This window comes from Lissotriton vulgaris, chromosome 4_1 (genome assembly GCF_964263255.1).
Source record: "Lissotriton vulgaris chromosome 4_1, aLisVul1.2, whole genome shotgun sequence".
Taxonomy (NCBI): Eukaryota; Metazoa; Chordata; class Amphibia; order Caudata; family Salamandridae; genus Lissotriton; species Lissotriton vulgaris.
Window position 1 is genome coordinate 1,604,658,753 of NC_141691.1, and position 15,041 is coordinate 1,604,673,793.

Here is a 15,041-nt window from a genome sequence, read left to right on the forward strand (position 1 = left end):
CCTGCAGCTTATGCAGCGAAAGAAACCTTTACGTGGGGATAGCCAATTATCAGATGGTGTTTCCGGGCTGCTCTTGACTAGGTTGTTGCGCATAGAAAAAGCCCTCTTAAAGGTGACAGTGGGGGATTCTGGTAAAATGTCTCTAAGGACATTGTCGGTCAAAACAATAGGCCATTCACGCTTAATGAGTTTGGTGATTGCTTTAGCTTGACGGCTGTACCCCGTAATTAAACGTATGGTATTGCTGTTTTGTGTTTCAGAATGGGTCACATTGATTTTCGGTCTAAGGGGGTCTAACAGTACCTGCCTATCCATTCTATTGGCTTTTACCATGCTGGATAGCAGTTTTTTATCATCATAACCCCTCATTAATAGACGCCGTCTACATTCCTCCTGATGGTAATCTCTTGCTTCTATGGTACTGCAGGATCGATGAATTCTCAGAAATTCACCATATGGGATGGCTGCTATAGTGTGTCCTGGATGGAAACTATGTGCGTGGAGGATGGTGTTCCCTGAGGTGGTTTTTCTGAACAACTCAGTGGTAATTTTACCCTCAATGATCTTGACACGCACATCTAGGAATGTGGCCACATCCCTACTTATATCGGCTGAAAACTTTAGATTCAAATGATTGTCATTAATGTCCTTGACAAATGTTTCAGCTTCCATCATGTTGCCCCGCCATATGATGAATATGTCATCTATATATCGCCAATAATTGACGATATTCGAATCCCACCATGGTTTGTGGGTTACTTTGAGGACATGTTCCTCCCACCACCCCACGTGGAGCCCCGCGTAGGTGGGGGAAAAACATGCCCCCATCGCCACCCCTCTCTGCTGTTTGAACACTTCATTATTAAATAAAAATACATTATTATTCAAACATATTTCTATCATGGATAGAAGCATCATATTATGGCAATAGAATTCTATGGGTCTTTGGTCAAGAAAATATTTTGCCGCCCTGATGCCGTCCTTGTGTATATATATATATATATATATACACATAAAAAACATTTTTACATACATATGCAGGTGTAAACTTTTACGATAATACGCCTAAATATGTATGAACGTACATATATATAACTAAGCAGCCCAAAGTGAAAAGCAATACTTGAAATAACAAAGAGCATTTGAGATTAATTGTAATAGAGACCATACAACCAAATCGTTTCATACAAGGATCTTTTATTTTTCAGAACCAGGAAAAAAGAAATCAAGTAATTGTAGGCAATTTGGCCCATAGGCTGCATAGGACTAACTGTCCACAGGCAGAAAAGACAGAAGGCACCTTGCCTTTAAGAATCACAAGAACCTAGGCACTTTGCCTTTAAGAACCTCAGGGACCCCTCTGCTCCCAGCATGCACCACAGGTGACAGTTAGGTCAGTTCTTTTTGTAAAGGCATATATTCCTATATTAAAAAACCTCGTATCCCACTTTGCTCATCCGGGGAGTAGGGTGGGGTGCTTATGACTTTGATGAGTATACCCCTGGAAGAGAACTAGGATTACAGGTAAGTAACTTATCCTTCTCTCGCACTGGTGGAAACACTTTCCTTAACCCTTCTAGAAAATCTTTTAATACAGGCATCTTAAAAAAGGAACCTTGCGTAGGTGATTTTCTGTACGCTGTTATAGAAGCTAAGTGTACCTTAATAGAAGAGAATTGTAGACCTGACTTAGCTAGATACAATAGATCTAGCAGAATGACTTGTTCCTGTCCTTTAATCGGATCATGTCCATTGTTCAGGCACCATATAAAGAAGCGCTTCAATTTAAAAGCGTAGAAAGCCCTGGTAGAAAGTCTGTTGGCCTCCTTCAGGATGGACATACAGTCCGCTGGCAAGTCTAAATGCCCATATTGCAAGAGTTCAGGAGCCATGCTATTAACCTCAGCGAGGGGAGGCAGGGATGAAACACCCTCCCCTGACTCCTGGACAGTAGGTCTGGGCGACAAGGCAACCTCCGGTGTGGAATCTAGGAAAGTTGAAGGAGATCCGGATACCACCACTGGCGTGGCCACTCCGGGGGAATCAGTATCATTCTGGAGTTGGTCTTGTAAAATTTGGTGATCACTGCCGGAATGAGAGGCGGGGGAGGGGGGTTGGGGGGAATCTAACGCATAAAGCAGGCTCTGGATCCAGTTTATCAGTAGCGCATCCCCGACTGACCCTGGTTGGCAAAACCTGGATGCGTAGACGGGGCATTTGGCGTTTGTCTCGTCTGCGAATAAGTCTATATCTGGAAAGCCCCATCTTTGGAAGATGTGCAGAGCAACTTCTTTGTTGAGAACTCAGTTGTGTGCGTCTATGAAGTCTCTGCTTAGAAAGTCTGCCTGGACATTTAGGAGACCTGGGACGTTGACTGCTTTGATAGTCCGATTTCTGGCCAGTAACTATTTCCAAAAAGTTTGAGACTCCTGGGAGAGAACTCTGGACCTTGTGCCTCCCTGCTTTTTTAGATAAAACATCGAGGTGGTGTTGTCCGTCTGAATGAAGAGGGAGTTGGACCTCAGAGATGGGAAGAAGGATTTGAGAGCCAGGTGAACAGCTCTTAGTTCCAGAAAATTGATATGGAAACATTGTTCTGTGTCTGTCCACAGACCTTGCACTTGAAGATAATCCATATGAGCACCCCAGCCCTGCAGGGAGGAGTCCGTGACAATGGTTTGAGTCGGAGTCTCTTGGAGAAAAGGGACCCCTGTCATCAGGTGTGATCTCTTCGTCCACCATCTGATGGAGTCTTTGGCAGACTGGGGAAGAGTTATACGATCCTCCCAGCTTCCTGAAGCCTGTGTCCATTGGTACTCCAGAGCCTGCTGAAGAGGACGCATGTGTAACTGGGGATTGGGTACTATGAAGATGCAAGAGGCCATGGACCCTAGGAGAGAAGAAACACATCTGACCGAAGGATGGAGAGTTCGAAACAGATCGAGACTTTACCTTGATAGATGCAAACCTCTCCTCCGAAGCACACACTCTTTCTACCACGGTGTCCAGAGATGAGCCGAGGTAGTGAATTGTTTGAGTGGAATTGAGAATCGATTTATTTCTTGTAACTGACTCTTAGACCCAGAGTGTTCAAATTTTGAGGCTGTTGCGACTGAAGTAGAGATGGAGTGGCACTCTTCAGAAGCCAGTCGTCGAGGTACGGATAAATGAAGATTCCCTTTCTGTGTAGAAAAGCCGCCACTACCGCCATGCACTTCGCAAAAGTTCCTGGCGCAGACTTGAGTCCGAATGGCAGTACACGAAATTGGTAATGGTGCCGAGCCACCTGAAACCGGAGAAACTTTCGATGTTTCCTGGAAACTGGAATGTGGAAGTAGGCGTCTTGTAAGTCTATGGCGCACATCCAGTCTCCTTGTTGTAAATGAGGGAGGATCTGATGTAGAGCCAGCATCCTGAACTTTTCTCTTCGGACGTATTTGTTTAGGAGTCGAAGATCCAGTATAGGCCTGTACTCCACTGCAGGGCCTCTTTTGAGAACCAGGAAATATAGAGAGTACACGCCCTGTGCCTTTGATGAATTGGAACATGTTCTATGGCTCTTTTCATTAGAAGAGTGGTCACCTCTTTTGGTATGGGATGACACAAAGTGGGAACGCCCTTTGGAGGTATCGAAGGAGGAGGAGACTTGAATTGTAGAAGATAACCATCTCTTACAATATTTAATACCCACTTGTTGTTTGTTATATTGTTCCACTCCTCCACAAAGCCAGCAATGCTTCCTCCTTCTGGAGTGGACAACACGTTCAGAGGAAGTGCCCCTTCATTGTTTTGTTTGTTGTTTTGAGGTAGAGGTCTGCTGTCTGTTGTTGCCGCTTCCTCTCCCTGGTCTTCTCTGATGAAAATGGGATCTTTGAGAGTGTTGATTACCCTGCGACGACCATTGGGACGACTGACCCTTTTGTTGGAACTGGCGTTTATCAGTGGAACGAAAACGCCAACAAAAGTCTTTTTTCTTCTCTAAACCCACCGCTTTAACAGTATGTAAATCAGCCTTCATTTTCATCATCTCTTCGTTAGCATGAGGACCGAAGAGGGAAGATCCATTTAACGGAAGGTTTGTGATTTTGCGCTGCACTTCAGGCTTGAGACCAGTCAATCTGAGCCATGCAGAACGCCTCGAACAGATACCATGCGTATATCCGTGAAAAGCTAGTACAGCAGAATCCGCAGATGCGCTGATCATTTCATTTGCAACAGACCCCCTTCTTGCAAGATTTCTTTAAAATCCTGCTGATCTTCTTTAGGGAGCTTATCAGCAAAACGAGTAAGAGAGTCCCATAATGATCTGTCATATCTCCCTAATAGAGCGGAGGCACTGGCAACTTTCATGAACGAAGCCGATGTGCTGCACATCTTCCTGCCCATGGAATCCATTAATTTACTGTCTTTGTCAGGAGGAGCTGAAGAGGAAGACATGGTTGACTGAGTCTTCCTAGCCGCTGCCACTATGATGGAATCTGGAGGTGGGTCAGAGCGTAGGAATAATGGATCCTGATCTGAAGCCTTTTATTTTTTGGCTATCTTTGAGGGTACGGAACCCACAGCTGCAGGTGTTAAAAAGGTCGGTGTGGTAAGATCAATAATACCAGGGACCAAAGGTAGCAGCGGTCTAGATGAAGTACGGTGATGCAGGGTTTCAAATATTACTGAGGTCGAAACTGTAGGTACTGACATAGTTATATTCAGTTTGTTCGCTCCTCAGCATATCACATCATTGAAGGTAGTTTCATCAATAGGTGAAAATCTTGAGGGAGGAGTAGATGTACATGTAGGAGAGTAATCCCGTATTTACATTCTAGTAGAAGATGTCCACCAGGTAGGAGATCTTCGTCGCCTTCTCTTAAGTGAAGAGTGGAAAAAACGAGATCTATCCCTTGTAAGCCTCTTATGGGGATGCGGAAAGCGTGACCTGTGAGGGGTCCTTCCTCTAGAAGACAGAACAGTAGGAGATTTTGATCTTCTAAGAAACACCTGAGGAGACCTTCGAGGTGTCCGAACCGGAGATCTGGAGAGATGGGAAGGTGAGTAGGTTCTGGAATAGTCCGATCCAGGACTGCTGAGGACCCTAGACGGTTTGTGTCGAGAGCCCTCCGGTGAAACTTGAACAATGTGAAGCCCTGGAGAGGAAGAGCCAGCAAGAGAATGAGACGCCGCAGCGACTTCCTCAGATGTCACAGTAGGTTCTTTGTCCCTCAACGTCAATGGCCTCGACGTCGACAAATGTTTCTCCCTCGGCGTAGACATGCGGGCAGGCTTCAGCGGTGACACCACTCTTTGCACAGAAGCTCTCGACAGCGACTTGTCATGACGTCGAGGTGACAGACGTCGACCGCCGTCGATTGTGTGGTGATCTCCACGTCGAGCGACGGGCAGCTCTTGACGTTGATTGTCCTTCATGCCTCCTTGACGTCGGCAAACTCTTGAACGTCGACCTACGACGAGGTGACGGAGTGTGCCTTGGCGTCGACTGGTGACTAGACGTCGACATATGCTTCGACGTCTACAGACCTTTATCGTGACCATACCTTGATCCCAAAGTATGACGCTTCGACGTCGAGGCCTTTCACAACGACGGAGACTCACGCCGTCTCGACGTCGGAGAATGTTCAGACCTTTTCTTCGACGGTGGTACCGACGTCGACGGGGAACAGTCCAGAATCTGCCTTTTTCTTGATGATGAAGAGGCAGTCTGGTGTCTGTGTCAATGGGTTGGATGAGAGGAGGGCTCTTGAAGACCAAGGCCACTTTCCAGATGGGCTTTTCCTCTGTCTGCCACGGCTTGCAGGTGAATCCTCTCTCTATCCCTGAGAGTCCTCGAGGAAAACTTATTGCAGTGGTAGCAGGAGTCTACATGATGGGAGGAAGGTAGACAGGCGATACACACAGAGTGTGGATCCGAAAAAGCCATCTTCTTCCCACAGGATGGAGAATTTCTAAAGAGAAACAGTGGTAGCTCCTGTTAACATAATGTACTGGAAAAGTGGCCTTGCTGCGTTCAAGGCACCATGCCTTTATTTGTGATCTTTGTACCACAAAATCATCAATAAAGAGATGTTTCACAATAAAAAACATAACGTCCACAGTACTTCCATAGGGAACTGAAGAAGGCGTCAGGGAAATCTATACATGGAATACTTCCCTTTCTTTCAAATCTTTAATATGCATAGAGGGTTATGACGAAGTGTAACTATCTGCTGGAGCTCTATTCATCAACACATTTATCGTATGATATAAAGTCACCCATCACATCAAAGAAATGATTGGGATGTGAATTTGTTTTTTACTGGCCCCTGTGCCTGGTGTTGACCTGAAACCCTGAACACTAACTGTGGTATACTTAGCTGCAGAACCGCATTTTTGTTTTTCTCCATAGATTAACACTGCTGAACTGAAAAATTGCACTAAATGTGGACTTTTGAAAGTGCTAATTATTTCATGGTAGATTCAATGTTTGAGCAGTGTTTAGGTCCTGTAGCTGTGATGCAGCCCCAATCACCTCTCCACCACTGATTGACATTCTGCACGGGACTGTTGTTGTGCCTTGTTAGGCATGAAGCACTGATACAATAGCACATTTTTTTTTAAAGGGACAGAGTCTGTGTTTAACAGTTTCCAGTACAGGTCTAATGACAAGATTACCTGCATGTTGATTTCCCCCTTCTATAGCACTATGTGGTGTTTGCTGTCAAATGAACAAGTTACTTACCTTTGGTAACTGTGTAATTGTAAGAGACATATGTAGTTATAGATTTCTTATCTTGGAATAACCCCCAAGCGTCCGACAAGATCCAGAGAATTTTTTTCATAGCAGTACCCCTGCGCGTCGCTAGGTGGTGGTGGTCGACTCAGCGTCAGTTGTCTGCGTCGTGGACGCCAGGATGACGTTGTGATGTCTACTTAGACGCCGCACACGCTAACAGTATACAGATTGCATCAATAACAGTGTGACAAAAAACTTGAATCTTTGCTGGAACATTCGCTTCAGTTTATTCTCAAAAACCTTAGCCAGGAGGAATGAGATAAGTAGTGCTCTTCAGAAATCGGTTTACATTAGGGGACTTGAAAAGAGAAGGTTGATCAGGAAGACGAATTAAGGCTGAAATGGCTGAAAGATAGTCTTAAAGAGTGCCCAGAGCAGAGCCCTGCTGGGCCAAAGAAAGAATGAAAAAGAGAACCTCTGAAAGAGGGGCAGAAAGGGGATCCACAGCCTTTGCTGTGTACCATGCCACAAATTTGTTCCATCTACAGGCGTATACCGTTTTAGTGGAGGGACGCCTGGCTTCCAAGATGACAAACTGAGTGAGACACTGAGAAACAGAGATTACACTCAAAAAACCATCTCCAAATGCAAAAAAGAGCAAACAACCAACCCAGAGACTGCTTACTTCAAATTCACCCAAAAGAACAAACACCAAACTTAACCACCAATGTGACTAGATTTTGCCCTCCGACCTATGGAGTGCAAAAATTGGTAAATAAAAATTGGCATATACTCAACACTGGGAGATTTGACTGGCCAAAGCCAAGGCTTGCCAAAAGGAGAACAAAAAATCTAAAGGATGTGTTAGTGCATATACGGCTTACAAAAAAGAAACAAGAGATGTATCAATGACACCCATAACAGGACACTACCCTTGTGGTAACTGTGTAGCATGTAAAACCACAAGAGCTTCTAAAACATTACAATTATCAGAAACCCTATTATGGACACAAAGACAGCATACCAATTGTAATTCAACTCATGTTATTTACATGGTAAGCTGTCCGTGCATGAAAAAGTACATAGGTATGACTTGTCAAAAAGTTAAAACAAGAATTGGGGAACACAGAAGCAACATAAGATTAAAAAAACACCACAAAACTATGTGCTCACTTCATTGAAAAGAACCACTCCTGTGACGATCTGAACTGGACAGTGATAGAAATGTTAACTGAAAAATCACAGAACTCTGAGAAAATACTCTATGAGAAGGAACAGAGGTGGGTGAATCGACTCAAAACTTACCAAGAAGGCCTCAATGATAATGTCCCTTGGCATCAATTCGCTAAATAACTACCTTACTAACAACGGTCTGAACAGGTTTAACTGTAAAAACAGTCACAGAAAAAGGACAACATCCATGGCACCATATATAGGAACAACCTGCGACCCTTAACCCCATGCCAACATTGATTATAAAAGGAACAATCTCGTAATTCCTTATAAGTCTTCTTGCCTCCTGAAACCGACTCCATGAGACACAAAGCTGGATCGAAAAACTGGGTCCTTCATTCTTTCCACCTATGCCAACATTGACTATGAATAGGAATAATCTCAATTTTTCATGAGACTTTTTACCCCCTAAAACCGATTCTATGAGACATAAGGCTGGATCGTTAACACTGTGCACTTCAAATTTCCTCTTAATAGAAATCCGATAATTTTCTGTTAATTACGGAATAATAATGTAGAAGTTTTTAACAACATATAAGTTCATTGTGCACATGAGTCAGAACAACGACATATCAAGTCTTTAGAAACCCACTTGTAACGCTATAGCCCCTTTAAATAGAAGTTCAACTCGGAAGCTACCACTTCCGGGGGCAGAGTCAGCACAAGTCGGTGGAGGACGCACCACGCGGGTAATGACGCGTTCAATCTCTTCTCTTCATATCGGTAAGAAATGATGGAAATATTCCTAACGACCCACCACTTGTCTTCAGCTCTGCGCTTTAAACAAGCGACATCCGCCGCTGAAGACATATACTCCTACAACACAGGTAAGATTTAATATCTTTACCTTACCATCGTATTGCATGCGCACCTAGTAGCACCAGTGGCAGCCTACTTTCTGATAGACAAGCCCCCTCCGCCACGCCCCATTTTTGATAAATAGGCTTAGAACTCTAGGCGGAATCAAAACATAAGCATCACGTTAAAAATTGGGAACTGTTGAATGCCATATTGTTGTAGACAGTGTCTCGCTCTCCCGTAGAGAACAAGTGTGTGAAGACCTGATGTAAATTGATATAAACTGACAAACACGAGGCTATATAAAGAGAGCTAGCACCATATAGCCTATAAACATCACCACAGCTAACGCCAATCTGTAACGCCATTCGGTGTGGTAATACTTACATAGAACCACACAAGAATCGAAAACATACGGTTGAAAACAGAGGGCCAATGATAACTATTTACATAGCCTTAAATGAACTCTCATGAGAAGATCCTATTTACACAGATTCAGCCCAGAAATTCATCCCGTGCCTAAACATTTCCCTTTGCCTTTCAAATTTAATACACCAGAACAAATAAGTAGCTGTAGTTGTGTAAAGAGGTTATTCTTCCTCCTTGACAATATCCCGCACCAGAAATACTATATCAGTTGAATATTTCTCTGTATTGTTGTGTGCCTCTCTCGATTATATTACAGATTGTGGAGAGTGAGTTTCTATTACTGAGGACCAGAAAAGGTACACTCAAAGTTGACTTCACGAATTGTGTAAGTGAAACACCTATATGTTTGTAAGTCCTGACGAAAGCTCTATAGACCCTGTGGGGCCAAAAGGAGCTGAAACATGTCGACAGATCCATTGTAATACTAGAAAGATCCAGTAACCCGATCTTGTTATAGTATCAACTAATTTTAAGCCAATTGAATCTCACCTCACAATAAAACACATGGGTGACCTTCTCTTTTTTAATATTTTTTCATGAACTCTTGGAACTTTTTTTCATCATTTGGTGTGGGTAACCCATAATCACTGGACACTGCACTCTATACCAGAGGGCCTCTGGATGAGGCTGGCACCAAGCGCGTATTGGAACGCCCAATGATAACTGCCACAACATAAATGTGGGGCGGATGAAACATATATACCGCTTTTTCCAATTAAACATTGAGTTTTTGAGGACGTTTCAATTTCTAACCACTGGTTTAGAACTGTTACAAGTGTCCTTTTTTCTTTTGATTAATCTAATATTTATCATGGGGAAATAAATTGGACACAATCACTTTCTTCCACCCTACCAGTTGATTAATAATTACCTGCAAAACCAGCCTGTCTGACGTGATGTTGTGCCAGTGAGGGAGGTGATGGTGGATCCTGCCGCCCATTGGCAACTGGTGGCCCTGAAAAGTCAGACTAGGAAGGTTTGGAGGATGCTGCGGGGGGGGGGGGGGGGGGGGGGGGGGGGGGCATTGGTGGACTGGCCTGCCCGCTGGCTCCGGGATCCGCAATGCTGGGTCCCATGTCCCCAGCCACGCATAGGCTGGGTAGCTTGCACGGCCCGGTGGCTCTTGGAGGAACATGGTGGGGCACTTCTTCCGTAATCGCGAAAGGCAGACTGCATGGGGTGAGAAGTTGCTGCGAGGCCCAAGGATCTGGCTGGGGCCCTGGAGTCCGTGAAGCGCTCTAGCGCATGGTCAGCCTGGTCACCACACAGGCAACGGCCATCGTAGGGCATGTCCAAAAGTGTGGATTGGACATCCCCAGAGAAGCCAAACGTACTCAGCCAGGCGTAGCACCTCAGGGGTACCGACGTGGAAACCGTCCTACCCAACAAGTCAGCAGTATCCAGCCCACACAGGATGGTGAACTTAGCTGCGTCTCAATCCTCAGCAACAGCGCGGGTGAGCACGGCCCGGGCCTCCTCCAGGCACTATGGTAGCACTTGCGTGACCGTATCCCACACCAAGTGTGTATAACGGCCCAAGGGACATGAGGTGTTCACCGACCGCAGTCCTAAGCTGGAGGAAGAAAACATCTTCGCAAGATAGTCCAGCTTCTTGGATTCCCTATCTGGGGGAGCAGTAGGGAATGCGCCTTTTGAAGATGAGGCTAGGACCACCAAGCTCTCAGTGGTAGGTGTTGGGAAAGAAAAAGTGGGTCACCTGGGGCTGGGCGGTGGCGTCTGGCAATCATTCTGTCCACAGGAGCCCCTGTGCTGGGCTTGAACCAAGTGTCCAGAAGAATGTCGTGGAGTGCTTCAATAAAAAGGCAGCAGGGGCTCTGAAGAGGCTGCTGCCGGCTGAAGCACCTCAGTCAGGAGATTAGTGTTGACAGCCACCGTAGGAATCTCGAGGCCCAAGGCCTCAGCCGCCCTACGCAACACCACAGCGTAGAAAGCTCCCTCCTCCGTAGCCACGGTAGGGGCAGAAAGCTTACCAAGGTCTGGGAAGGTATTCCGACAACTGGCATCATCCAACTCCTATCGCCAGCCCGGCTCTTCAAGTTGGTCTGCTAGAGGGTCAAAAGACGCCCCCCACCCCCCTCGTGTCCTCCTCAGGCTGCCACTCAGGGCGGTAGGGAACGCCAGAGATGAACAGCAGTAAAAAAGTACTCAGCGGTTCCGACATCAGTCCAGCGCTGTGTCCAAGTCGGGTGTGAGGCTGGGGTTGACGCCAATTGAGGGGGGTGCAACCGGCGTCAGGGCCTAGTCACTGGAATCTGCGCCGGGGAAGGTACCATGAGGTTGACCAGCCCGAAACCGGATCCAGGCCTGGATCCATAGGGACCCTGTGACGCCGAGGCCCGAACCTCGGGCACTGAAGGCCCAGGGCACCCAGCCGACTCCGTGGGGCTCGTAGGCGCGCTTGCGGAGTTGGGCTGCCCAAAGTTGCTGTGCATCGCTTCGTAAAATGCACGAAGCTGGGCAGGGGACGCTCAGGATCGGGGAAACAGAGGGAAGAACAGAGCTGTCCCAGTGGGCACCGAGGAAGGAGCCTGAGAACAACGATGCTCGGAGTCCCGCGTCACGTCGGCCGAGGAAAAAGCGAAGAGCAACGATGCTTCTTCGCCTTCTTCTTGTGCTTCGACTTACCCGAGGAGTGCTAAGCATTCGAGGACGTATGGTGGTGATTCCACAACCGGTCCCGCTACCTTTCCCTCAACTGGGACCTCGAATGTCGCGGAGCGGACTGCCAGGCCTCCAAAAGATTTCGGGACCACTCCCACAAAGACTTCGGGTTCAGGGCCCGCAAAGACTTCGGGTTCAGGGCCCGGCAGTCGGAGCACAACTTTAGGTGTGGTTGTGCTCCAGGCACCAGATATGCACGAGGTGCGGATCGGTGACCGACAACTTGTGACAGGAGTCACAGGGATTGAAACCAAGCCGACGGCTGGACATCCCTCGAGCACCAGGAGTCAAAGACTCCAATTTTTTTTTTACAAAATTCGAAAAAATTGTTAGCCAAAAAGTGACTAAGCGGCACGCTCTCTCCGGAACTGTGCTGGCTGGTGCAGAAAAATAAAGAACTGATGTCAGCACGCAGGGGCAGCGTCTAAGTAGACACCGCAACGTCATCCCGGCAACCACAACGCAGACAATGGATGCGGAGTCGACCAACGCCACCTACCGAGGTGCAGGGATACTGCTACGAATTGTTTTTTTTCAGATCCAGTCTGACGCCTGGGGGTAATTCTAAGGTAAGGAATCTGTAACTACAGTCTCTTTCAAATGTATTGTGTTGCATTAATTTGGGTGATTAGAAGGGAGAGTGCAAGGGTGTGCTACTTGCGTGTAGACAAAATATGATGCTGCTTGTTATGGGTGTGATTTCCAATTCTATATAGATAAGAAAATACACTATTTAAAAAATATATATACTCCTGGCTTCCACACAGTGCTACTCAAGCCAGACGGAATCCCATCAAGAAGATAGACAACATCCAGCGCTACTTTTGCAGATACAGAAACATTCTAATGCACTGCCATCTTACCTGCACCAGAGCTCCCTAAATGTCCATGACTTCCCATCATCCCCTGATTGCCCATTAAGGATGGCTGGGAAATTGGTGAATATGGACTGCTGTTCCTGATTGGTGGAAATGGTCCTGCACTTGGCTGACTTTGCAAATTCATGTCCATTGACAAATTCTGATTTGGTGTTAATCTGGCCAGTTGAGCCGTACGAGGGTTATTAAAAGCTGAAAAAGTGCACAAAAAAGAGACAAATACGAAAAAAGAGTAAGCAGCATGACACATGGGATCTAGCTTAAGGCAGAAAATGATCAGCAGCACAGAAGCGCTAAATAGAAAACGAATAAAAAAAGTCTATAAATATGTGCAAAACCACACGTTTGAGTGATTGACATGGGATTGCTAGTGCCCAGTAACTCCTGGGGTGGAAATGCAATAAACAACAAAATGCAACATTCCTGAAACTAAATACTTTAACAATGTAAACAGCAAGAAAGCAAAAACAAAAGCCAGTAGTGAAAGGGGTCTGTATTGTTTAAGCAGACACAGAGGTCCCCAACTGCCATCAGCTTCAGTGGATCTATCACAATTTTGAACGGGTTTCAGTCAGCTAATCGCGAGCTAGGTAAAAATAGTAATAGCGCATAGCTTTACTAAGTATACATTTCAACTAAGTGCAGTTCAAGGATGTACACCGTTCGATAAATGTTACCACATGTTGCTTATATTAAAGGTACAATGTTTGATCATTTAGAAATGCATTACAAATAGAGTTTAGTTGCTGAATGTAAATGCCTGTTCCATTAAAAATGTAACTGGCTTGGATCTGTGGCAGTTATGATTATTCTTTCATCAACATTACTTTTGTATCACATACACTATAAATACAATCAAAAAGTCTATTTTGCTAATATTAGTGCAACAGTTTAAACTTCACCAACTGATGAAGCTCAATATGCAGCTTTTATTATGCAACAAATAAGAGCTCATTCTCAAAGTTAAAGTTTTTAAACTTTTGTTTTTGCCACTATTCTGGAGAAATCCATTCATGGATGTGAATTGAGGCTTACTATTCTGTGGCATCCTTAGTACTGGTTTCTGAGGTCCAACTGATACAACCGAACTGTTTTCACCGGTAAGTTGCATGAGATCATTAATGATGGCTTGCTTGTCAACAGACTGCGTTGCTGTCCCTGCCGTTGTATCTGGGAATAGCTGTGGCAGCTGACTGTTCTGAAGATCATCCAAGATCTCTTCCAAGTTGTCCAGCTCGCTACCAGGCTGTAACTACAAACATGATTAGAAACGTATGTTCCATACATTTTACAATGTACATTATTAACTTAATAGTTCACATACAATAAGCACCAAAAAAAACAACCAAATCTTCAAAATGTCCAAGAAGGTGCATGTTACTAGAGGCATTTGTGAATGTGTACATTTGTAATACAGCACACTACACTTTGGAGGATTTCCACCTCGAAGACACCACAGACCCCAACTACATGGCCCTCCTTAACAACCTCAGACTCACCCAGCTTGTTTAAGGACCAACCCACACAGTAGGCCACACCCTCTAACCCTATTATCTCCTCCAACAACAGGATCGCCACCCCCACACAGCTCTGTGCACATGGCCTGACAAATAAAATATACATTTCAAGATACACACCAACCAAGCCACAGCACCAAAAAAACAAAGCACCATCAAGAGGCTGGGCCAAAATATCCCAAGAAAACTGGACAAAGACCTTGCAGGAAAGCCCACACATCCACTCCGGGACCCTCTATGTCAGCACCAAGCTCTTCAATTAATGGCTCACCGACTGTACCAACCGAACTGCTCCCATCAGAAACAAGACCTACAAAAACAACAAACGACCCAGCTGGTACACAAACGACCTCAGGGAATCCAAGTGCCACTGCAAACAACTTAAGAGATAATGAAGACTAGACACAAACACCACCACGCGATCCGCATAAAAAGCTGCCCTCAACCTCTACCACCAACTACGAGATGAACTATGAGATGCAAAGAAAAAAAGCCCTAACTCTGACTCGAACCCAGCTACAAGAAAGGCAAATAACTTCACCATCGTCAAAGAGTTCTACAATCCCGCAGCTGTCAACGACGACATATCCGATCCCAAGCACTCTTCACTGAACTCTCAAACTTCTTTGAACAGAAGATCGTCATGATCTATAATACATTCGACCCGCAGCATACAGATATGAACTCCCCACAACCAGCTGGAAACCTCCTTCATCTTGCTGGAAGAATGCAGAAGACAACGCCCAATGGAAGAAACCAAAAGCAGAGCCCAAAACCCTCAGT

At 45.5% G+C, this 15,041-nt stretch overlaps 1 protein-coding gene across 3 annotated transcripts in view; it reads right to left on the reverse strand.

The window, feature by feature from the left end:
- Positions 1-15,041, reverse strand: part of NCOA2 (nuclear receptor coactivator 2) — a 768,019-nt gene that overhangs the window by 313,188 nt on the left and 439,790 nt on the right. For all 3 annotated transcript variants that reach the window (XM_086965858.1, XM_086965859.1, XM_086965857.1), the window contains exons 11-12: positions 13,777-13,993; positions 12,727-12,933 (exon numbers count right to left, since the gene is read on the reverse strand). In XM_086965858.1, the coding sequence (XP_086821984.1) occupies positions 12,727-12,933; positions 13,777-13,993 (424 nt within the window). The remainder of the gene's footprint in view (positions 1-12,726; positions 12,934-13,776; positions 13,994-15,041) is intronic.